Here is a 25,643-nt window from a genome sequence, read left to right on the forward strand (position 1 = left end):
AAAATAGGAAAACAAGTAAAACTAACTCTCTTTATACCATTTTGCCATGTTGCATGACCCAAGGGAACCACTACCGATATTTTATTTATTTTAACCCCTAAATAAAATAATTAAATCCCACAAATAATGCCCTAACTCCTAGCCCACATAACTGAACATAAAGAGACCAAACACACTCAATAAGTGACCCATAATATAATTTGGCCCAATTGCACTCATTTTTCTTAATACACCTCAAAATATATCAAATAAGGTAGAATCTCATAAGTTCAAATTCAAACTATAGGTAGTGGATCGCATACAAGCTCCAACAAAGCTCTTCATAGAAGTTCTATTTTTTCCCAACATGGTTTGGTATCCAAATTTTTTTGTTTTTTACCATTAGCCTCCAAATACCATGAATAAGACTCCTCTAAGCTTGTTTTATCATTGACTAAGTCCTTATCAAAATTGTCGTTTCATACGCCTAATTGTGTTGGATATGCCCTTTGCTTCCTTTTGTACTCAATTTACCTCTTTATACTTTATAAGCTCTTTTATGCTCTTAAAAACACCTAATAACATAAAACAAAAAAAGCATTAAGCAAGTAATTGAACAAGAAAAAAACATAAAAAACTAAGTATGCAATGATAAACATATGATATTTTAAGCAACTATCACTAACATTTTAATTTTGGTTTTGGTATCCTAACGTTTAACATTGGGTGCAATTGTAGCCAATTTCTAAAATCAAATTTGAAATTGCAAATAAAAGCCAAACGTTTGTGGTAATTTGTAGTTATATCCTTACATTCCAATTTTAGATCATAAATCTAAACCTTTGAGAATTATAGCCAAATGCCAAAATTGATTCAAAGAAATTTAATCCAATAAACTTCAATTATGGTAACCAAACACCGTAAAATTTAAATTTTATTACCTAAATTCATAAAAATCTATCTATATATATTTTAAATGAGCTAAATTTTTTTTTTATTGATGTGGTTATAATTTTTAAAACAATCAATAAATTTAATTACTAAAGTACAAAATCTTTTTATGTCATTTGGTTATCATAATTGTAAGTTTAAAGCATTTAGTCAACATAATTATAAATTTGGTGGACAAAATTTAAATTTCTCCAAATCTATTTTAGGCTTTAGCTATAATTGCACCCAATCTCAAAAGTTAGAATTAATTTTATCCAAAATTAGAAGGTTTGGTTATAATGTAAATTATTGTAAAAGTTTAGCTATTATGTCCAATTACAAATTTGATTTTAGAAATTAGATACAATTGCATTCAAATTAAATATTAGAATATCAAAATCAAAATTGAAATGTTAGAATAAAATTATTAATTGATGAACATGTTTAGTATTTTCTGTCCAATTGCTTCTTTTTAAATATAAAGTTATTGTATGGTTTTGTATTTTTATATTTCAAGATTTGTAATTTTTTATGACATTTTAATTTCATAATTAAATAACTAATAATACAATTCAATAGATAACGAATTATCATGATAGAAACCACAAGACCTATAGAACAAAAGTAACCGCAAAATCTTAAACTTAAAACATTTTTTTTAATGTTATGTATTTTTAATTTTATTAATTGTCCTCTTAAACTTTGAAATTCATTGCAATTTTTTTCGTCTAGTCATTTTTTGATGAAATTATCCATGAAACATACTAACGGTTAATTAGAAAGTTCAAACAAATAGAGGCCAAAACGATATCGTTTTTATCTTTACCTATTTCTCTCTCTCCCTTATCTCTCACACTCAAATCAAACTTTTCCCTTATCTCTCACCCTCATATTTCTCAGTTTGACCCACCTACCATTAGGGTTTTGCAGATTAGAAGGTAGGTGACATAGTTATACTTGTAATTGCGGAGTTATGCAGTCCATTGCAAGATATTGAATGCTAGCATGGCAATGTAAGTTGATTGTTGGCACATGTGAGAGTGCCATGCCAACACCTCGTTAATGGTATCGAGATATTCTAATAGTATAATGCTTCAAGATATCTTTTGGTTAAATTATGTAGACAATATTAGGGGTATGTGACACCATTTGGAAAATTCAATAGTTAATTTTTAGATTATTTTTATTGAAATAGTACTTATCAAATTAAAAATTATATTTTTTTTCTGTTAATTTAGTATTTATTGAAAAAAAATATAATTTTATTCTTTATTTATCCATAGCCTTGACAATTTAAATTGCATAAATTAACATTTGATCAGTATGGTTACTTGTTTATCTAAAGCTATCAATCCTTGAAAATATAATTTTCAATTTAATAAATGTCATGTCAACATAAATAGCATAAAAATCAGATACTAAAAGTCTAAGGAGATTTTATATTACTTAAATTAAAAATTATAGAGTTTTGTATTATAAATTGAAATTTATATACTTTATTGTTACATACTCCTAAGTTAAAGTATCGTCTATATAATCTATCCGATATCTTTAGATGAAACTGAAAATTTTTACCCTAAGATTAAAAAAAAAAACTAAATTTCAGGGTACTTTTTTGAAATTCTCTCTTTTCGTTTTATTACCCAGAAAGCATCATGTCCATATAAATTAATAGTGCTAATTAGTTTGGCCCTTATATATTGCATGGAAATTGATTAAAGAGAGTCAAAGGGTGAAATGTAAATAGACATAAATCCTTTAAATTTTGCTTGTGAATTATTTTAAAATATAAATAAAAGCCAATAGATGTTGAATATTTGCATACTTAATCTCTATATACTCATTTTTCTTAACCCTCAATTTGAGATTTGAGTGTTAAAGGGTTTAAAAGATTTAAAAGTTTTACATCCTTTAGCCCTTCTTTATCTTTAAGAAAATGTTTAAGATGAAATTAATTAATATCCTTTTGCATTTCATTGTATGGTCCTTAAATGGGAAAAGGAGAGATTATAAAGTTAATTTGTGTTAAAAATTTATACAAGAAGAAATTACCTATAACATCCTCATTTTAGCTAGTCCGTACAGTCTACTGTTACGGTGACCAGTGTCGGTCCGGACAGCTAGAACATTTGGAAAAATATTTAAACTAAAGTGAGGAACCAAAAAAATTAACTCAAATAATTAATTAAAAAAATTTTAGAAAAAATTATAAAATAATTCTTGGGACCCCAAAGAAGGGTCATTGAGGTTCTTATGGCATTAGAATGCCAAGAAAATGCATAGAAAAATTTTTCAATCGGTACAGACAATTTTGGCCCGTTAAGCCAAACAGAGGGCATTTTGGTCATTTCGTCTTCAGAGATGATTTTTGGGCCAACTTGTCCAGTTAAATAAATAATTTATATAACATAAAATATGAAGAAATATTATTGAAAATTTAATTGAAATTAATTGGACAAGAAAAGGATGGGAAAATGAAAGAAATTGAAATTATGACATCATAAGGATGTCATTAAAAGTCTCCAACCCAATCAAGTGTTGACACATGTCACTAAGGTATATAAAAGAGACAAATGGGCTGAAAAAAAGAAAGAAAAATCAGAACTCCTTCCTCTTCTTTCTTCTTTGACGTGAACATCCACCATGGTTACCCATTTGCAAGCTTTTTAAAGCTTGATTTTCCCTAGCTTCCACACCACAAAACCCTAACCTAGCAACACAAAAAAGTGTTCTTACACCTTGGAGATTCTTTTGGGAGCAAAAAGAAAAGGAAAGAAAGAAATCTAGCAAGTGGGAAAACTTCACTCCCTAAAGGTTAGTGACCTAACCATGAATTTTTCTTTAAATTCATGTTAAGAACTTTGAATGAGTGTAAATTATAAAGAAAAAAAATTATTGAATACCATTTGTATGTAAACCCTAGATTTTTGGTAGACATGGTTAGGGTTTAATTTTGTTGAGTTTAATGAAATTAAAAGACTATTATGGCTGCCCATAATATGTATTTACTAAGTGGATTGATGAAATGAAGTGAAAATACATGTGTGTTAATGTTTGAGTTAGGGTTTGGAGTGGAAAAATGGGACTTTGACCATGTGATGATGAAAATAGGTTATAATGGTCAATTAGTGACCATTTAGTTCTGTTTAAATAAAAAATGAAGTGTGTTGAGTGATGGGATTTGGGTTGGTGCAGCTGCCATTAGAGTTACCTGCAAAATTGGAGTGACCTGCAAAATTGGACTTGAGTCCAGCAGGTTTGGGCAGCCATAACTTGAATTGTAAAGGTTCAATTGGTGCAAGGCTAATTGGACATGAAACTAGACACATAATGGCACAACTTTGGTGAAGAAACCATGCCCATAAAACCAAACCAAGTGGACCAAAAGCTTGCCCTAATCTGGGTGACCTGCAGTCTATTTCTGCAGAATGACCAAATGAATAGTATATGGTCATTTGGTCATAACTCAGTGTAGAATGGTCCAATTGACCTGAAATTTTACCAGCAACAAGCTAAGATATAGACCAACAACTTTCATGAAGAAACCTGACCCAAATTATGAGCAAAACCTGTCCAACAAGTGAGTTGCAGTCACTGTTCACTGCACTATAGATATGGTCAGTCCAGAAAAATTTCAATCCGGCTAGTTGTGGTTTTTAGACCATAACTTGAGCTACAAAACTCTAAATAGAGTGATTCAAAAAAGGAAATTCAACTAAACAAAATAAGGAACAACTTTCATGTTAATCATTTTGCCAAATTCCCACTACAAAATTGATCAATGGAATAGTAAATAAGGTATGAAAACTAAAAATTCTGCTCAATTAACATTAAGCTTAGAAATGGTATTGGCAACCAATACCAACAAATTTTGAATGCAAAATGTGGTATGTTGGGAGTATTAAAACCAATGTACCTATTGTTTATACAAAAGTCAATATTTTGGTTGACTAATAAAGTGAATGGTAACACCAAAACTTGAAATTCAAAATTTGTAAAACTTAAAAGTGTAAAATACCCTAGTATACCTAACAAGATTGGTTTGGATAGCTTGGCATGCCAATAGGGTTCTGTTAGCAGTACTGCATATGTCTTCATGCCATTCTGTGTTTCATGGCTTTCTCATGCCATTCTGTGACATAATAGCCTTTGGCTATGTTATTGAGTTAATATACTTGGGTTTTGACCCTGATAATTATTATAGCTTGTTAGCTGTTCTGTTGCACGCCGGGAGACACAATGTGACCGATTGTGTGATGGTTCGAGGTACTTAGTACCCAGTGCCAGTTTACCCGTTTATCCAGTCTAGTAAACTAGTATGGGTTACTCGAGCAATGAAAATAAACCTTACCCAATTTTAATACTGCAATTAATACTAGAAATTAAGTCTACCCAAAAATGAAATCATACATTTTGCATAATTATTTTATTTTATTTTATTTTATTTTATTTTATTTTATATTGTCACCACTAAGCAGAATTGCTTAGCGCGTCGCTTTTGCCACGCGCAGGTACTGGAGACCTAGCTGGTGAGCCCAGCAGACATAAGACTGGGTGAGCATTTAGATTTGCATCCGGAGTCTCGAGTCACCTCACACCTGTAGTGCATGTGGTAGGACATAGGATTTTGGGAGCATTTTGTATTTTGGCATTTTGTATTAGTTTGGATTGTAACTATAAACTCCTGTAATTAAGTATTAATGCAAATATATGAAATTTCATATTATTGAGGTTTTCTGCATTATATATGTTGATAAATGAAATGTTGAGAATTATTTGTGAATATGCTTCAAATGATGAAGTGAACAAAAAAGTTTTGAAAATAGTATTGTGATTTGAGATTGAGATTTTGAGATTGACTTGAATTTGTATAATGGAGTTCGGATTTGGAAATTATTTTGGAAGTGTTTTTAAACAGGTTCAGAAGAACTATTTTTCTAATTTACAGCCGGCACTCTGCCGGATTTTCTATAAAATTTGCAGATAAATTCAGATTTATCAAAATTGAAAATGAATTAAAAGGGATAAATTGTAATAGAAACATAAATTGGGGCTCCGGCACACTGAGTGGCATAACTTGCTCGGCTAAATGTGACACCCCTTACCCGTCTACAGTGTAGCTATTGTTGTATGCGAATTCTGCCAGTGGGAGGTATCTATCCCAACTCCCCTCAAACTCAATGACACAACTCCTTAGCATATCCCCCAGGATCTATCACATAATTCACATTGTTACTATCATTTCAATTTATTAATTGTGAAAATTCAATTAGTTCTTGGGTTTACCTGGATTACTCATTTTGACTGCCCAACCATCTGGGGATGAAAAGCAGTGCTAAAGCGAAGTTGTGTGCCCAAGGCTTCTTGTAACTTTTTCTAGAATCTCAATGTAAACCTTGGGTCTCGGTCAGATATGATGGAAAGTGGGATTCCATGTAGTCTAACTATCTCACTGATATACAATTTTGCTAGCTTCTCCAGTGAGTAGTCAGTCCTAACTTGCAGAAAATGTGCTGACTTTGTCAATCTATCCACTATCACCCACACTGCATCATGCTTCCTTTGGGTGAAAGGTAGACCACTAACAAAATCCATAGTGACCCGGTCCCATTTCCATTCAGGTATGCTTATAGGCTGTAGCAATCCTGATGGAACTTGATGTTCTGCTTTGACTTGCTAACATGTCAAACACTTAGTCACATAGTCAGCTATATCCCTCTTCATACCAGGCCACCAATAATGAGGCTTCAAATCATTATACATTTTTGTGCTCCCCGGGTGCATAGCATAAACACTAGTGTGTGCTTCTTTCAGAATACTAGTCTTCTGTTCCCCATCATCTGGTACACACACTCTTCCTCTATAGTATAGACACCCATCTACTTTCACCTCATAATAAGTTTCCTTTCCCTCTTCCCAAAGAAGTCTACAGCCCCATGCTTTCACAGTTTCTCCAGATGAGATTTTTGTGGTGCTGGTGGCTGTGGTTGTGGCTATGGAATTGCCCCCATCATTTGTCAGTAGAATTTAGTCATTTGCTGAAATAACGCAAACTGAGGTTGGGCAGGTGCCTCAGCTGCTGGTGGAGTAGATTCTACCCTGCCCCCAGATTCAACCCTTGGTAGAGCACGACTCTCCACCTCTTCCTCAACTTCTCTTTGCGAAGCAGGATCCATATCCTATTCAAAATAAGAAAACAAACAGATCTGCATCAGCGTCACCTCAACACTTATAAATGCAATGCAATGGTATGCACTCTATCTAGGCCCAGAAACGCCTAAACCGATGCTCTGATACCACTTGTCACGACCCAACCTATGGGCCGGACCGGCACTAGGACCTGGGCCAGCCTAAAGCCCCCGAGGCCCATAGTAAGCCTAACTATTCACTAACCCAACTCTAAGGCCCATTTGGGCCCAATATCAAGAAATCAACCGGACGGAGTCCGGCCATAAAGTGGACCTTTCAACGGAGAGTTTTTGACTCACCCGACCTGTAAACAAAATATATCATCAATTGGGGAGCTCAGCTCACCCTCCACATACTCATATCAACATAACAATAAATGGGAGCTCAGCTCCCTCATCCAGTCCATCAAAGATGGATATAGTAATTTTACAGGTCCACATAACAATTTATATTACAGACCCGAATCAATTAAAATTTCTAACACATGCAGAAATTCTAGGAGTAAATAAAATTACACAAATATTGATAAACAACCTGTGAAGGAGAAAAGCAGGTTAACCACAATAAAATCCTCCTGTAGCCTGAAAAAAATATTAAACAGGAGTGAACGTTCGACTCAGAGAGTAAAATATCAATTTTAACCATAATCTCTATAGCTATCTAAAACTAATGCACCCTGTAGAGTGAAATGCAACACCAGCAATAATTTCACATCATAACATCAAAAAGTTAATTTGGAGCACTCACGCACCCGGTAATATCAATCATAATATATATGGGAGCTGATCCCCTATACAGCTCTCTTAATTCCAACTGTGCCAGCGAAGAACTCAGCTCGGACTTCCACTTAATAACCAAATCGGGGTCCCAGCGAAGAACTCAAGCCGTGTCTACCCCAAAGGACCGGGTCCCAGTGAAGATCTCAAGCCGTGTCTACCCGTCCTATCCATAGTCCACACCACATCACACGCACACCAACGCACGCACACTGCTCCAAATTACCACAACAACATACATGGCACTTTCACAGTTATGAATGCAACATAAATCGTGCCTAAAGTTTATCTACATAGATATATGCATATAAGTGATGCATGGGCATGCTTGAACATATAGTAATAGTGAAATTACAATTAAAATTAATATTTTACTCACAGACTTGACAACGGTCACTGTGGCGGCTGGGTGGAGGAAGAAGGCTGTCCCGGCTCACCTGACAATTACATTACAATTATTTAATACAAATGACTCAATACAAATCAAGAAAAGACCAAATATGTCCTAAGTCGTGCCGAAAATCCGGCAGAGTCTCCCCTATACCTAGGACCTACCCAACTTGAAAAAGGGCTCAAAACACACTTCTATATTCGCAACTCATATATCCACTCAAACAAGCTCTAAAAATTCTAAAATTTTACCCCGCGGTCTTTAATAATATTATAAGGCTATTGCAAAATGAATTATAATTTTCTAATCACCCATGAATATTTTATTCAAGAATTTTACTCGATTCCATAAGTTTCCAACATCTAACATATTCTTAATTTAACCTAATAAATATTCACATATTTAAACCTCCATCCTCAAGCTTCAACCAATTATATAAAATTTAATTATCTTAATTTCAAATAATCTTATATGCCCATATGCTAAAAATCTAACTAAATTCTATCTATATTTTTCAAAAATATTCTACAATCACTCAAAAATTCAATAAACACCATAGAATATCTCCAAATAATTTTACTTTCATCATATATTTTTCTTAGAATTTTTCTCCACTTTTTCCTGTTTAAGAAACACTGTATTTATGCTCCACAGACAGAGAAATAATAAAAATTGTCTTACTCGAAGTTTATCTGTGTCTCAAAAATTTCAAAAATTTATGAGAAAGCCTCTGGAAGTTGAATCACCTCCATAGCCTATCAGAGCCACCGCCGGAACCACCGCGCACGGTGGCCGACCGCTGGTCGCCGGCTACATTTGCCGGATCTGATCATACCACCATGTTCCTCTCCTCTTCCTCAGTCCATATGTGGTCTCGGATCGTCGATCCAACGGTCGGATCGTCCTAGATCTGACGAAAAATCTTGAAAAACCCGAAACTTCTCTCCTCCATATCTCACTCATCCGACCTCCATTTGCTGCGAAATTGGTATCAAAAGAAAGCTCTCGGAACAAGCTTTGCAACGCCACCTGAATCGCCTCCATCGGACGTCGGATGAAGCCGGAATCGCGCTGGAAAGCCGCTGCCCGCTATGCTCACGTTTTCTCTCACTCCTCCCTCTATTACCGCCGTTTCTGGTGGCTCTTGCCATCATCGGAGGGTCGCCGGCCGGGTGGGGAGTCGCTTGGGAGGTCGCCGGCCGGTCACCAGAAAAAGAAAGAAGAAGAAGAGAGGGAAGGAGAGGAGAGAAGAGAAAATTGGAGGGGGGGGGGGTTCCTCCTCCCGATTTTCAACTTTTTTTTCTTTTTTTTTTTTTTATAAAAAGCTGGCTGTGATAGTGGAATTCCACTGTCACACACCAAAAGTCCCATCATCATTTTTTTTTTCTCTTTGGTTGTTACACCACTAAATGTGACATGTAACATCCTCATTTTAGCTAGTCCGTACAGTCTACTGTTCTGGTGACCAGTGTCGGTTCGGACAGCTAGAACGTTTGGAAAAAAAAAATTAAACTAAAGTGAGGAACCATAAGTAACTCAAATATTAATAAGAAAAATTTAGGAAAAATTTTAAAAATAAAATACAACCAAGTTAAATGAGCCGGTGCCCTAGCGATGGGTAACCTAGTGAGAAGTTGCGGTTCTCGCAACCAGGAGCCCTAGACCTAAGGGAAAAATTATAAAATAATTTTTGGGACTCCAGAGAAGGGTTATTGAGGTTCTTATGGCATTAGAATGCCAAGAAAATACTTAAAAAAAATTTTCAATTAGTAAAAATAATTTTGGCCCGTTAAGCCAAACGGAGGACATTTTGGTCATTTCGTCTTTGGAGATGATTTTTGGGCCAACTTGTTTAGTTAAATAAATAATTTATATAACATAAAATATGATTAAATGTTGTTAAAAATTTAATTGAAATTAATTAGACAAAAAAAGGATGGAAAAATGGAAGAAATTGAAATCATGACATCATAATGATGTCATTAAAAGTCTCCAACCCAATCAAGCGTTGACACATGGCACCAAGGTATTTAAAAAGACTTAATTGGCAGAAAAAGAAAGAAAAGAAGTCCAAAAGTCGTGAACCACCATCTGCTCTTCTTCTCTCCTTCCTTGCCTCCCCCTTTGCCCTCAATAACCAAGCTTTACCAAGCTTGATTTCTTGGGTTTCCATCCATTAAAACCTAAATTTTCCAACACAAAAAATTGTTCTATCATCTTAGTGATCCTTTTAGGAGCAAAAAGAAAAGGAAAGGAAGAACTTTAGCAAATTGGAAAGCTCACTCCTTTAAGGTTAGTGACCTAACCCTAAATTTTTACTTTGAATACATGTTTAGGGACTTGAATAAGTGTGAATTGCAAAGAAAAATTATTGAATACCATTTGGATGGAAACCCTAGATTTTGGGCAGCCATGGTTAGGGTTTGATTGGGTTGAGTTTAATGAAGTTAAAAGACTATTATGGCTGCCCATAACATGTATTTACTAAGTGGATTGATGAAATGCAAGTTAAATGCATGATTTGAGAAGTTAGGGTTAGGGTTTGGGTATAAAAATAGGATTTTGACCATGTGATGATGAAAATAGGTTTTAATGGTCAATTAGTGACCATTTAGTTCTGTTTAAATTAAAAATGAAGTGTGTTGAGTGATGGGATTGGGTTTGGTGTGGCTGCCATGAAAGGGACGTGCAGAATGGAGTGACCTGTAGAATTGGACTTGAGTCCAGTAGGTTTGGACAGCCATAACTTGAATTGTAGAGGTTCAATTGGTGCAAGGCTAATTGGAAATGAAACTAGACACATAATGGCACAACTTTGGTGAAGAAACCATGCCCATAAAACCAAACCAAGTGGACCAAAAGTTTGCCCAAATCCGGGTGACCTGCAGTCTGTTTCTGCAGAATGACCAAATAAACAGTGATTGTTCATTTGGCCATAACTTAATGTAGAAAGGTCCAATTGACCTGAAAGTTTACCAGCAACAAGCTAAGATATATACCAACAACTTTCATGAAGAAATGTACCCCAAATTATGACCAGAACCTATCCAACAAGTGAGTTACAGTCGGTGACCTGCAGTCTGATTCTGCAGAATGACCAAATAAATAGTTATTGTTCATTTGGCCATAACTCAATGTAGAAAGGTACAATTTACCTGAAATTTTACCAGCAACAAGCTAAGATATAGACCAACAACTTTCATGAAGAAACCTACCACAAATTATGACCAGAACCTATCCAAAAAGTGAGTTGCAGTCACTGTTCACTGCACTGTAGATATGTTCAGCCCAGAAAAATTTTAATCCGGCCAGTTATGGTTTTTGGACCATAACTTGAGCTACAAAACTCCGAATGGAGTGATTCAAAAAAGGAAATTCAACTAGACAAAATAAGGAACAACTTTAATGTTTATCATTGTGCCAAATTCCCGCTGAAAAAATGACTAATAGAACAGTAAAAATGAAGCAAGAAAACTGAAATTTCTGCTGAATTAGCATTAAGCTTAGAAATGGTATGGGCAACCAATACCAACAAATTTTGAATGCAAAATGTGGTATGTTGAGAGTATTAAAACCAATGTACCTATTGTCTATGCAAAAGTCAAAATTTTTGTTGACTAATGAAGTGAATAGTAACACCAAAACTTGAAATTCAAAAGTTGTAAAACTCAAAAGTGTAAAATGCCCTAGTATACTTAACAAGATTTGTTTGGATAGCTTGGCATGCCAATAGGGTTCTGTTAGCAGTACTGCATATGGCTTTATGGCATTCTATGTTTCATGGCTTTCCCATGCCATTCTGTGAAATAATAGCCTTTGGCTATGTTATTTGAGTTGATATACTTGGGTTTTAACTCTGATCATTATTACAGCTTATTAGCTGTTCTGTTGCATACCGAGAGACACAATGTGACCGATGGTGTGATGGTCCGAGGTACTTAGTACCCAGTGCTAGTTTACCCGTTTATCCAGTCCAGTCAATTAATATAGGTTACTCGGGCAATGTTAAAGAACCTTACCAAAATTTTAATTGAATAATAATGCAAATAATGTCAAAAGTTAAGTCTACCAAAAATTGTAAACACACATTCTGCATCTTTGTTTTATTTTATTTTATTTCATTTTATTTTATTTTATATTTTCACCACTAAGCAGAATTGCTTAGCACGTCGCTTTCACCACGCGCAGGTACTGGAGACTTAGCTGGTGAGCCCAGCAGACATCAGACCGGGTGAGCCTTCAGATTTGCATCCGGAGTCCCGAGTCACCTCACACCTGCAGTGCATATGGTAGGACATAGGATTTTGGGAGTATTTTGTATATTGGCATTTTTTTATTAATTTGGATTGTAACTATAAACTCCTGTAATTATGTATTAATGTAAATATATGAAATTTCATATTATTGAGATTTTCTGCATTATATATGTTAATAAATGAAATGTTGAGAATTATTTGTGAATATGCTTCAAGTGATGAAGTGAACAGAAAAGTTTTGAAAATAATATCGTGATTGAGATTGAGATTTTGAGATTGACCTGAATATATATAATGGAGTTTGGATTTGGAAATTATTTTGGAAGTGTTTTTAAACAGGTTCAGAAGAACTGTTTTTTCAATTTACAGCCGGCACCCTGCTGGATTTTCTATAAAATTTGTGGTTAAATTCAGATTTATCAAAATTGAAAATAAATGAATTATAAAGGGATAAATTGTAATAGAAACATAAATTGGTGCTCCGGCACACTGAGTGGCATAACTTGCTCGGCTACACTGTAGACGGGTAAGGGGTGTCACATTTAGTTGTATCAGAGCCAGGTTTAGGCATTTCTGGGCCTAGATAGAGTACATACCATTGCATTGCATTTGTAAGTGTTGAGGTGACACTGATGCAGATCTGTTTGTTTTCTTATTTTGAATAGGATATGGATCCTGCTTCGGAAAGAGCAGTTGATGAAGAGGTGGAGAGTTATGCTCCACCAAGGGCTGAGTCTGGGGGCAGGGGAGAATCTGCTCCACCAGCAGTTGAGGTACCTGCTCAACCTCAGTTTGCTCTATTCCAGCAAATGACCGAGTTCTACCTACAAATGATGGGGGCAATTCCACCACCACAACCACAACCTCCACCAGCACCACAGAAGTCCCATTTGGAGAAATTACGAAAACATGGGGCTGTAGACTTCTTTGGAAAGAGGGAAGATGATCCCATGGCTGCAGAAAATTGGTTGGATAGAACCATCAGAGTGCTGAAACAGCTAAATTGCACCCCCGAGCAGAACCTGGTGGGTGCTGTGTCCCTACTTCAGGATGATGCATATCAGTGGTGGGACACAGTAACCAGTGAGGTGCAACCTGAACGGATCACCTGGGAATATTTCCTCATAAAGTTTAGGAAGAAATATATTAGCAAAGTGTATTTAGAAGAGCGAAGAAGGGAATTTATCAGTTTGAGACAGAGATAGTTGTCAGTGGCTAAGTATGAGCGTGAGTTTGTCAGACTGAGCCGGTATGGGAGGGAGATAGTCCCTACAGAGGCAGAGAGGTGCAGACGGTTTGAAGAAGGGCTCAATGACAACATTAAAGTCATGACACAGCACTGGAGATCACGAATTTTTCTAAACTGGTAGATGCAGCATCAAAAGTGGAAAGGGTTAGAATCAATGAACAAAACAGAAGGGAAAGACAGCAAAAGAGGGGTCTGGGTCAGTCCAGTGCATTTTCTTCTCCCAGTAAGAAGAGTAAGGGTCCTCCTGCTCAAAGTTCAGGACCACCACATGGTCAGGGCCAGTCTCAGGGGCCCAGACCGCAGTTCACACCTAGGAGAGGCCAGTCCACACCATCAATGGGCAGCTCTCCAGGGACGGTGTTTAGGGGACCAGCCCCAGCATCTTCTGCTTGTCAGTACTGTCAAAAGTGGCACAAGGGGGAATGTTGGCAGGTGACCGGTGCATGCTTACGGTGTGGATCTACAGAACACCAGATCAAGAATTGTCCGAAAAGGACTACTACTGTTGCTCCAACACAAACTGACAGACCTACTCTAGCACCACAAAGAGGTAGGAAGCCTGGTAAACCTGAGGCAGTTGGTCCATCACTGAGGCCTACATCCGAGTCAACTGAGAGGCCAGACACTAAAATACCAGCCAGGGCTTATGCCATCAGAGCTCAGGAGGAGCGAGATGCCCCGGATGTCATCAGGGGTACGTTTTCCCTCTGCAACACTTCTGTACATGCATTGGTGGATCCAGGATCCACTCATTCCTACATTTGCATCAAACTACCCATAGAGAGGGGAGTTCCAGTAGAGGAGAGTGATCAAGTCATTCTGGTCACAAATCCACTAGGCCACAGTGTGATAGTGAATAAGGTGTATAAAGGTTGCCCATTGAGGATTCAAGGGTATGAATTCTCGGCAGACCTAATTAAATTGCCCTTTCCACGAGTTTGACGTGATTTTGGGAATGGACTGATTGTCACGTCATTAGGCAATAGTTGATTGTAAATTGAAGAGAATTTCTCTGAAAATTTCTGAGGGTAATGAGATCACTATTGTGGGTGAAAGGACAGATTTCCTGTTTAATGTTATCTCAGCTACAGTTGCAAGAAGAATGATGAGAAAAGGCTGTGAAACTTACCTAGCACACGTGGTTGATACTAGGCAAGCTAAGCCAAACCTGAATGATATACCCACAGTAAGAGACTTCCCAGATGTATTTCCTGAAGAGTTGCCTGGTTTACCACTAGAAAAGGAAGTCGAGTTTGCTATTGAGGTAATGCCGGGTACAGCACCCATTTCCATTGCTCCTTATAGGATGGCACCCACTAAATTGAGGGAGTTGAAAACTCAGTTGCAAGAGTTTCTTGATAAGGGGTTCATACGCCCCAGTGTGTTACCATGGGGAGCTCCGGTGCTGTTTGTGAAGAAAAAGGATGGAACTTTGAGATTGTGTATTGATTACCGGCAGTTGAATAAAGTAACTGTGAAGAATAAATATCCATTGCCCAGAATTGACGATCTATTTGATCAGTTGAAGGGAGCCGGTATATTTTCAAAAATTGACCTCAGATCAGGGTATCATCAGTTGAGAGTAAAGGATGCGGATGTGTCAAAAACTGCATTCAAAACCCGGTATGGGCACTATGAATTTCTAGTGATGCCGTTTGGGTTAACAAATGCACCAGTAGCATTTATGGACCTTATGAACCGTATCTTCCATCCATACTTAGATCGGTTCGTAGTGGTATTTATTGATGATATTCTGGTGTATTCCATGACCAGGGAAGAACATGATGAACATTTGAGGATTGTTCTGCAAACCCTGCGAGAAAAGAAGCTGTATGCTAAGTTGTCCAAGTGTGACTTCTGGATGAGTGAAATCTCTTTCCTTGGACACATAGTATCAGCAGAGGGGATTAGAGTGAATCCCAAAAAGATAGAAGCAGTGATGGAATGGAAGCCTCCCAGAAATACAATTGAGGTCAGAAGTTTCTTGGGGCTAGCTGGGTATTACAGAAGATTTGTGAAGGGATTTTCCTTAATAGCTGCTCCAATGACCAAGTTGTTACACAAGAATGTCAGATTTAACTGGAATGACAAATCTCAGGCTAGTTTTGAGAGATTAAAGGCTATATTGACAAATGCACCAGTGTTAACACAGCTAGTGTCGGGAAAGGACTTTGTGGACTACAGTGATGCTTCACATAATGGGCTAGGGTGTGTATTGATGCAAGAGGGAAAAGTGGTCGCCTATGCTTCCAGGCAGTTAAGGCCACATGAACAGAACTACCCTACTCATGACTTGGAGTTAGCAGTGATTATCTTCGCACTGAAGATATGGAGGCATTATTTATATGGTGAAAAATGCTACATCTATACCGACTACTAGAGTCTAAAATATTTGCCAACCCAGAAGGAGCTCAATCTTAGACAGAGGTGATGGATTGAGTTCCTAAAGGACTATGATTGTGTGATAGATTATCATCCTGGGAAGGCAAATGTAGTTGCTGATGCTTTAAGCAGAAAGTCCATCACAGCTTTAAGATCACTCAATGCCTGTCTGTCCTTAGCTAAAGATGGAGCTATTTTGGCTGAGTTGCAAGTGAGGCCAACCCTACTACAGCAAATACAAGATGGGCAGAAGGCAGATGAAAAACTAATGGCAATTATGGCTAAAATTCCTGAGGGGAAGGAAACTGAATATGAGGTGAAAGCAGATGGTTGTCTATACTACAGAGGAAGAGTGTGTGTACCAGATGATGGGGAACTAAAGACTAGTATTCTGAAAGAAGCACACACGAGTGTTTATGCTATGCACCTGGGGAGCACAAAAATGTATAATGATTTGAAGCCTCATTATTGGTGGCCTGGTATGAAGAGGGATATAGCTGACTATGTGACTAAATGCTTGACATGTCAGCAAGTTAAGGCAGAACATCAAGTTCCATTGGGTTTGTGACAGCCTATAAACATACCTGAATGGAAATGGGACCGGGTCACTATGGATTTTGTTAGTAGTCTACCCCTCACCCAAAGGAAGCATGATGCAGTATGGGTGATAGTGGATAGATTGATGAAGTCAGCACATTTTCTGCCAGTTAGGACTGATTACTCACTGGAGAAGCTAACAGAATTGTATATCAGTGAGATAGTTAGCTGCATGGAATCCCACTTTCTATCATATCTGACCGAGACCCAAGGTTTACATCAAGATTCTGGAAGAAGTTGCATGAATCCTTGGGTACACAACTCCACTTCAGCACAGCTTTTCATCCTCAAACGGATGGGCAATCAGAAAGAGTAATCCAGGTAAACAACTGAAACCAATTGAACTAATTCAAATATTGAACTGAAATGATAATAATAACATGAAATATATGTCAGGTCCTTGAGGATATGCTGAGGAGTTGTGTCATTGAGTTTGAGGGAAGTTGGGATAGATACCTCCCACTGGCAGAATTCGCATACAACAATAGCTACCAAGCTAGCATTCAAATGGCTCCGTATGAAGCACTGTATGGGAGGAAATATAGAACCCCAGTGTGTTGGACTGAATTGGGCGAAGATAAACTGGTAGGACCAGACCTAGTGAAACAAACTGAGGAAAAAGTGAAGATAATCAAAGCTAACTTGAAGGTTGCCTCCGATAGACAGAAGTCTTATGCCGACCTGAAGAGAAAAGAGATAGAGTATGCAGTTGGTGATAAAGTATTTCTCAAAGTCTCACCATGGAAGAAAATATTGAGGTTCGGAAGAAAAGGTAAGTTGAGCCCTAGGTTTATTGGCCCATATGAAGTCATTGAACGTGTGGGACTAGTAGCCTACAGGCTAGCTTTACCACCAGAGCTGGACAAGATCCACAATGTGTTCCACGTGTCCATGCTCAGAAGATACCGCTCAGACCCTTCACATGTCATCTCCATGGAAGAAATTGAAGTACAACCGGATTTGACATATGAAAAGGAACCTATACGGATCCTAGCTCGAGAAGTGAAGGAACTGAGAAATAAACAAATTCCACTGGTGAAATTGCTTTTGAGGCACCACAACATTGAAGAGGCAACTTGGGAAAGTGAAGAGACGATGAGGCAACAATTCCCTCTACTGTTTGCATCAGGTAAATTTCAAGGATGAAATTTTTCTTAGAGGGGAAGAGTTGTAACATCTTCATTTTAGCTAATCCGTACAGTCTACTGTTCTGGTGACCAGTGTCGGTCCGGACAGCTAGAACGTTCGGAAAAAAAAAATTTAAACTAAAGTGAGGAACCATAAGTAACTCAAATATTAATAAGAAAAATTTAGGAAAAAATTTAAAAATAAAATACAACCAAGTTAAATGAGCCGGTGCCCTAGCGATGGGTAACCTAGTGAGAAGTTGCGGTTCTCGCAACCAGGAGCCCTAGACTTGGGGGAAAAATTATAAAATAATTTTTGAGACTCCAGAGAAGGGTTATTGAGGTTCTTATGGCATTAGAATACCAAGAAAATTCTTAGAAAAAATTTTCAATCGGTAAAGACAATTTTGGCCCGTTAAGCCAAACGGAGGACATTTTGGTCATTTCGTCTTCAGAGATGATTTTTGGGCCAACTTGTTCAGTTAAATAAATAATTTATATAACATAAAATATGATTAAATGTTGTTAAAAATTTAATTGAAATTAATTAGACAAAAAAAGGATGGAAAAATGGAAGAAATTGAAATTATGACATCATAATGATGTCATTAAAAGTCTCCAACCCAATCAAGTGTTGACACATGGCACCAAGGTATTTAAAAAGACTTAATTGGCAGAAAAAGAAAGAAAAGAAGTCCAAAAGTTGTGAACCACCATCTGCTCTTCTTCTCTCCTTCCTTGCCTCCCCCTTTGCCCTCCATAACCAAGCTTTACCAAGCTTGATTTCTTGGGTTTCCATCCATTAAAACCTAAATTTCCCAACACAAAAAATTTTTCTATCATCTTAGTGATCCTTTTGGGAGTAAAAAGAAAAGGAAAGGAAGAACTTTAGCAAATAGGAAAGCTCACTCCTTTAAGGTTAGTGACCTAACCCTAAATTTTTACTTTGAATACATGTTTAGGGACTTGAATAAGTGTGAATTGCAAAGAAAAATTATTGAATACCATTTGGATGGAAACCTTAGATTTTGGGCAGCCATGGTTAGAGTTTGATTGGATTGAGTTTAATGAAGTTAAAAGACTATTATGGCTGCCCACAACATGTATTTACTAAGTGGATTGATGAAATGCAAGTTAAATGCATGATTTGAGAAGTTAAGGTTAGGGTTTGGGTATAAAAATAGGATTTTGACCATGTGATAATGAAAATAGGTTTTAATGGTCAATTAGTGACCATTTAGTTCTGTTTAAATAAAAAATGAAGTGTGTTGAGTGATGGGATTGGGTTTGGTGTGGCTGCCATGAAAGGGACCTGCAGAATGGAGTGACCTGCAGAATTGGACTTGAGTCCAGTAGGTTTGGACAGCCATAACTTGAATTTTAGATGTTCAATTGGTGCAAGGCTAATTGGACATGAAACTAGACACATAATGGCACAACTTTGGTGAAGAAACCATACCCATAAAACCAAACAAAGTGGACCAAAAGCTTGCCCAAATCCGGGTGACCTGCAGTCTGTTTCTGCAGAATGACCAAATAAACAGTGATTGTTCATTTGGCCATAACTCAATGTAGAAAGGTCCAATTGACCTGAAATTTTACCAGCAACAAGCTAAGATATATACCAACAACTTTCATGAAGAAATTTACCCCAAATTATGACCAGAACCTTTCCAACAAGTGAGTTGCAGTCGGTGACCTGCAGTCTGATTCTGTTGAATGACCAAATAAATAGTGATTGTTCATTTGGCCATAACTCAATGTAGAAAGGTCCAATTGACCTGAAATTTTACCAACAACAAGCTAAGATATAGACCAACAACTTTCATGAAGAAACCTACCTCAAATTATGACCAGAACCTATCCAACAAGTGAGTTGCAGTCACTGTTCACTGCACTGTAGATATGTTCAGCCCAAATAAATTTTAATCCCGCCAGTTGTGGTTTTTGGACCATAACTTGAGCTACAAAACTCCAAATGGAGTGATTCAAAAAAGGATATTCAACTAGACAAAATAAGGAACAACTTTCATGTTGATCATTTTGCCAAATTCCCACTTCAAAAATGACTAATAGAACAGTAAAAATGAAGCAAGAAAACTGAAATTTCTACTGAATTAGCATTAAGCTTAGAAATGGTATGGGCAACCAATACCAACAAATTTTGAATGCAAAATGTGGTATGTTGAGAGTATTAAAACCAATGTACCTATTGTCTATGCAAAAGTCAAAATTTTGGTTGACTAATGAAGTGAATAGTAACACCAAAACTTGAAATTCAAAAGTTATAAAACTCAAAAGTGTAAAATGCCCTAGTATACCTAACAAGATTTGTTTGGATAGCTTGGCATGCCAATAGGGTTCTGTTAGCAGTACTGCATATGGCTTTATGGCATTCTGTGTTTCATGGCTTTCCCATGCCATTCTGTGAAATAATAGCCTTTGGCTATGTTATTTGAGTTGATATACTTGGGTTTTAACTCTGATAATTATTACAGCTTATTAGCTGTTCTGTTGCACACCGGGAGACACAATGTGACCGATGGTGTGATGGTCCGAGGTACTTAGTACCCAGTGCTAGTTTATCCACTTATCCAGTCCAATCAATTAGTATGGGTTACTTGGGCAATGTTAAAGAATAATACTCCCAACATAGCACAGTTTGCATTCAAAGTTTGTTGGTATTGGTTGCTAATACCATTTCTAAGCTTAATGTTAATTGAGCAGAATTTTCAGTTTTCATACCTTATGTTTACTGTTCCATTGATCATTTTTGCAGTGGGAATTTGGCAAAATGATCAACATAAAAGTTGTTTCTTATTTTGTCTAGTTGAATTTCCTTTTTTGAATCACTCCATTTAGAGTTTTGTAGCTCAAGTTATGGTCCAAAAACCACAACTGGCCAAATTGAAATTTTTCTGGACTGACCATATCTATAGTGCAGTGAACAGTAACTGCAACTCACTTGTTGGACAGGTTCTGCTCATAATTTGGGTCAAGTTTCTTCATGAAAGTTGTTGGTCTATATCTTAGCTTGTTGCTGGTAAAATTTCAGGTCAATTGGACCATTCTACATTGAGTTATGACCAAATGACCAAACACTGTTCATTTGGTCATTCTGCAGAAACTGACTGGAGGTTACCCGGATTAGGGCAAGCTTTTGGTTCACTTGGTTTGGTTTTATGGGCATGGTTTCTTCACCAAAGTTGTGCCATTATGTGTCTAGTTTCATGTCCAATTGGCCTTGCACTAATTGAACCTCTACAATTCAAGTTATAGCTGCCCAAACCTACTGGACTCAAGTCCAATTCTGTAGGTCACTCCAATTCTACAGGTCACTCTAATGGCAGCCACACCAACCCAAATCCCATCACTCAACACACTTCATTTTTTATTTAAACAGAACTAAATGGTCACTAATTGACCATTATAACCTATTTTCATCATCACATGGTCAAAATCCCATTTTTCCACTCCAAACCCTAACTCAAACATTAACACACATGCATTTTCACTTCATTTCATCAATCCACTTAGTAAATACATATTATGGGCAGCCATGATAGTCTTTTAATTTCGTTAAACTCAACACAATCAAATTTTTTTTTAATACACTCATTTTTAAAAAAACATGAATTTTCAAAAAATTAAATTTTCAAAAAAAAACTTTAATTTTGGGAGTTTCTTTTTTTTTTTTTCTTTTCTTTTTTTTTTTTTCTTTTTTCTTTCTTTTTCTAAGGTTTAAGAACACTTTTTAAGGTTTTTTTTACTTTTTGTGTTTGCTAATGTTAGTGTTTGAAAAAAAAAAAAAAAAAAAAAAAAAATGGGTTTATGAAAATTCAAAGAAAAAAAGAAGAAAGAAGAAAGAAGAATTTTTTTTTTTTTTTTTTTTTTTTTTTTTTTTTTTCTTTTTTTCTTTTTATGTACTTGATTTGATTGTTTTTTGGGTTTTTTTTGATGACCTTTTTAATAACATTTTTTTTTTTTTTTTTTTTTTTTTTTTTTTTTTTTCAATTAATTTAAAAATTTAAATAAAAATATTTTTTTATTTAATATTTTTATATATTTATTTATTTATTTTATTATTTGATTTAAAAAAAAATCTCAATCAAAAACGAATGAAAAAAAAAAAAAAGCTTTTCTTCGCCAAAAAAAAAAAAAAAAAAAAATTGAAAATTTTTTTTTTTTTTTTTTTTTCATTCTAATGCCATAATTTAATCAACCCAATTCTCTCTGGGTCCCATTTATTTTTTTTTTTTTTTTTTTTTTTTTTTATTATTATTATTTTTTATTTTTTTTTTTTTTTTTTTACTTTTTTTTTTTTTTTTGTTTTTTTTTGCTTTATCGACAACATCGACCAATTAAAATAAGCTAAGACTACTGACTAAAACGAAAATGTTACATTTACATTACCAAGTAGACATTTCTTATCTAAATTATGAGGTGCAATATTTTTTTTTTATTAAAATGAAAAATTTTTTTTTTTTTTTCATTTAATCGACCTTTTTAAAAAAAATTTAGGGTATTACATAACGGGGTGAGTTTTAAAAAAAAAAGAATGATGGGTTTATAGTATATTTTTTTTTTTATTATATTATATCAATTCAATTACTTATATATATAATATATTAATTTTATATAATATATTATTTTTTTATAATATATAATATAAATTTTATATTGTATTTAAAAAAAAAAAAAAAAATATTTTTTAAAAAATTATTATTTTTTAAAAATATAAATTTTAAAAAAAAAATTTTTATATGAATTATTAATTAAAAAAATATAAAAAAAAAAAAATTCTCTAGTTTTTTTTAAAAAATAATAATAAGAGAGAGATCGATGATAATAACTAATAAATTTTAATTAAATTTAAAATAAATTTAAATTTTAAAAATATTAATCAGATTTAGATATAGGTACGATGATTTTTCCCCCTTCCTCAAACGGTTGCCATCCTAGGCATTCCTCATCCTATTGATCTGATAAAACATAATTTTGTCTGAGTTTGAAACTAGAAGCAATACATCGTGAACAATTCCATCAATAGAATTAAAACATGAAGTCCGGCTTGAATAATAGACAAGGAAATCCTCATCAAAAGATTATCCAATCAAAATTATCCCTACAAGCGAGGACTTCAAGGGTGACAACTTTAATAAAAGTATGACAACTTTATCATGACACTAATTTTTATAAACTTATACACACATTTTTGTACGATTGATGTAGGATTATAGAGAATTAGTATAATAGGGAGGTCTTCAATACCTTACTAACTAAAACATATGATATCAAAATCCACATATTAATATTTCAATATATATAATATACTCATCGACTGCAATATCCTTCCTGTGTGAGAAAAGAAAAAAAATCCTAAAATGATTCCTTTCTATAATTTGTATGAAAAGAAAGAGAGATTTATATACAACGGTGAAATGGATGGTTACTAGCTGGCCAGATGCGCAGCTCAAGTCCACATTCACAAACCATAAGTACTATTAGTGCCTCACATGGCCAACTTTACATTAAGCTCTTGCGCAGGTGCTTGGAATCCTGCAACTTACTCCATGGAAGAGCCATTCATGCCAAGCTCTTCAAAACCCTTCTTCCTTCCCTTTACCTCTACAACCACCTTCTTAATTTTTATGTTAAATGTGGACATCTAAATTATGCTCTCAAACTGTTCGACCAAATGCGCGAGAGAAATGTCGTATCCTGGTCCGCTATCATTTCTGGTTTTGTTCAACATGGCTGTTCGCACCAAGCTCTTTTTCTATTTTCCCGCATGCAACATGATTCTATGTTAGCCCCCAACGAGTTTACAGTCGTTAGTGCACTCCATGCTTGTTCCTTATCAGAGAATCCGATCCATATGTACCAAATTTATGGGCATATCGTTCGCTTAGGATTTGAATCCAATGTGTTTGTGGTCAATGCATTTGTAACTGCTTTGATACGGCATGGAAAGCTGTTAGAGGCCAAAGAGGTTTTTGATGGGTGTCCAAATAAGGATACTGTCTCTTGGAATGCCATGATGTCTGGGTTATTGAAGCATTCTTATTTCCAATTACCGAGTTTTTGGTATCAGATGAATTGTGAGGGCTTCAAGCCCGATCACTTCACTTTTGCGACCGTTTTTAGTGGATTGGCTGCTATTTCTGATCTCAACATTGGTTTGCAAGTTCATGCACAGCTTATAAAGAGTGGTCATGGTGCTGATACTTGTGTTGGAAATTCTCTTTGTTATATGTATATGAAGAACTGGAGGATGCTTGATGGTTCCGAGGCTTTTCATGAAATGAATTGTACAGATGTGCGATCTTATACTCAGATGGCTTCTAATTACCTACATTGTGGGGATCCAGGCAAAGCGCTTGAACTTATTACTGAGATGCTGAAGATGGGTTTGAGGCCCAACAAATTCACTCTTGCCACCGCACTTGATGCCTGTGCGGACTTGGCTTCCTTGGAGGATGGAAAAAAAGTTCATGGTCTAAGAATCAAACTTGGTTCTCAGGTTGATGTCTGTGTGGATAATGCTCTACTTGATATGTATGCAAAATCTGGATGCATGGATGAAGCATGGATTGTTTTCCGTTCAATGCCTAATCGATCCGTTGTTTCATGGACAGCCATGATTATGGGGTGTGCGCAAAATGGTCAAGCTAGAGAAGCTTTGGAGATTTTTAATGAGATGAGGATGGAGGCTGTAGAACCAAATCATATCACCTTCATTTGTGTGCTTTATGCTTGTAGCCAAGGAGGGTTTATTGATGAAGGGTGGAAATATTTCTTCTCCATGACTAAAGACCATGGAATCTCCCCGGGAGAAGATCACTATGCATGTATGGTGAATTTACTTGGCCGTGCTGGGCATATTAAGGAAGCAGAGGAATTGATCTTGAGTATGCCGTTTAAACAAGGTGTACTTGTTTGGCAGACATTATTGGGTGCTTGTGAGCTTCATGGGGATATGGAAACTGGAAAGCGAGCAGCGAGGCATGCAATTGATTTGGATCAAATAGACCCTTCAAGTTATGTTTTATTGTCTAACATGTTTGCTGGTCTTAAGAATTGGGAAAGCGTGAGGATGTTGAGAAAACTCATGGAGAATAGGGATGTGAAGAAGGTGCCTGGATCCAGTTGGATTGAAGTAGAAAATGTTTGCTCTGTTAATCCAGCTTGATGGCACTTTCTATTTCTTTTATTTGTGTTTTGGGTATACTAACTTTTCCATTAACAAATAATTCAAAAAGAAAAGGAAAAAAATTTGATTAATTCTTTAACCAGTGAAGGGTTAGCTTATCATAGATTTATGCTTTCAGAATACTGAAATGGATTATATGCTAGACATAACTCCTAATATCATGGGAGTTTTTGGTCAGTAGTCTAGTCACATTGAAGTCATGTAGAGTTAGCGAGCTTCTATGTGCAAAATGTGCAATGCTGAAATAATATTGTTATATACCCCTATTTGAAATCTACAATTTTACGAGAATTTATCTCAATTGATTTTTTTTTTTTTTACTTTGAAATTAAAAAAAATAAATTTTTTAACTTAAAAAAAAATTCACTTTCAAAACAATAAAAATCAAGTATAATTGTGTACAAATTCAGTATGATTTATTCTAAACAAAACAATATGATTAAAGAAACAAGATTTATTATTATTATTATTGGCTCCCTTTGGAGCTTGAATTCGAACTTGAAATCTTACAATTTTGAAAATGACTTCAATTTCAATGATCTAAAACTCATTGA

General features: G+C 35.6%; 1 protein-coding gene across 1 annotated transcript; it reads left to right on the top strand.

The window, feature by feature from the left end:
• The first annotated feature begins 23,148 nt into the window (after positions 1–23,148).
• Positions 23,149–25,160, top strand: LOC110667042 (pentatricopeptide repeat-containing protein At4g33170-like). The gene has a single exon (XM_021827757.2). The coding sequence runs from the start codon at positions 23,341–23,343 to the stop codon at positions 25,066–25,068; it is 1,728 nt and encodes a 575-aa protein (XP_021683449.1). The 5' UTR covers positions 23,149–23,340; the 3' UTR covers positions 25,069–25,160.
• Positions 25,161–25,643: the final 483 nt, after the last annotated feature.

This window comes from Hevea brasiliensis, chromosome 16, assembly GCF_030052815.1.
Source record: "Hevea brasiliensis isolate MT/VB/25A 57/8 chromosome 16, ASM3005281v1, whole genome shotgun sequence".
Lineage (NCBI taxonomy): Eukaryota > Viridiplantae > Streptophyta > Magnoliopsida > Malpighiales > Euphorbiaceae > Hevea > Hevea brasiliensis.

What these genes read in the sequence shown, in the direction of transcription:
- LOC110667042 (XM_021827757.2), top strand. Translation starts at nt 23,341, where the DNA reads ATGCGCAGCTCAAGTCCACATTCACAAACCATAAGTACTATTAGTGCC.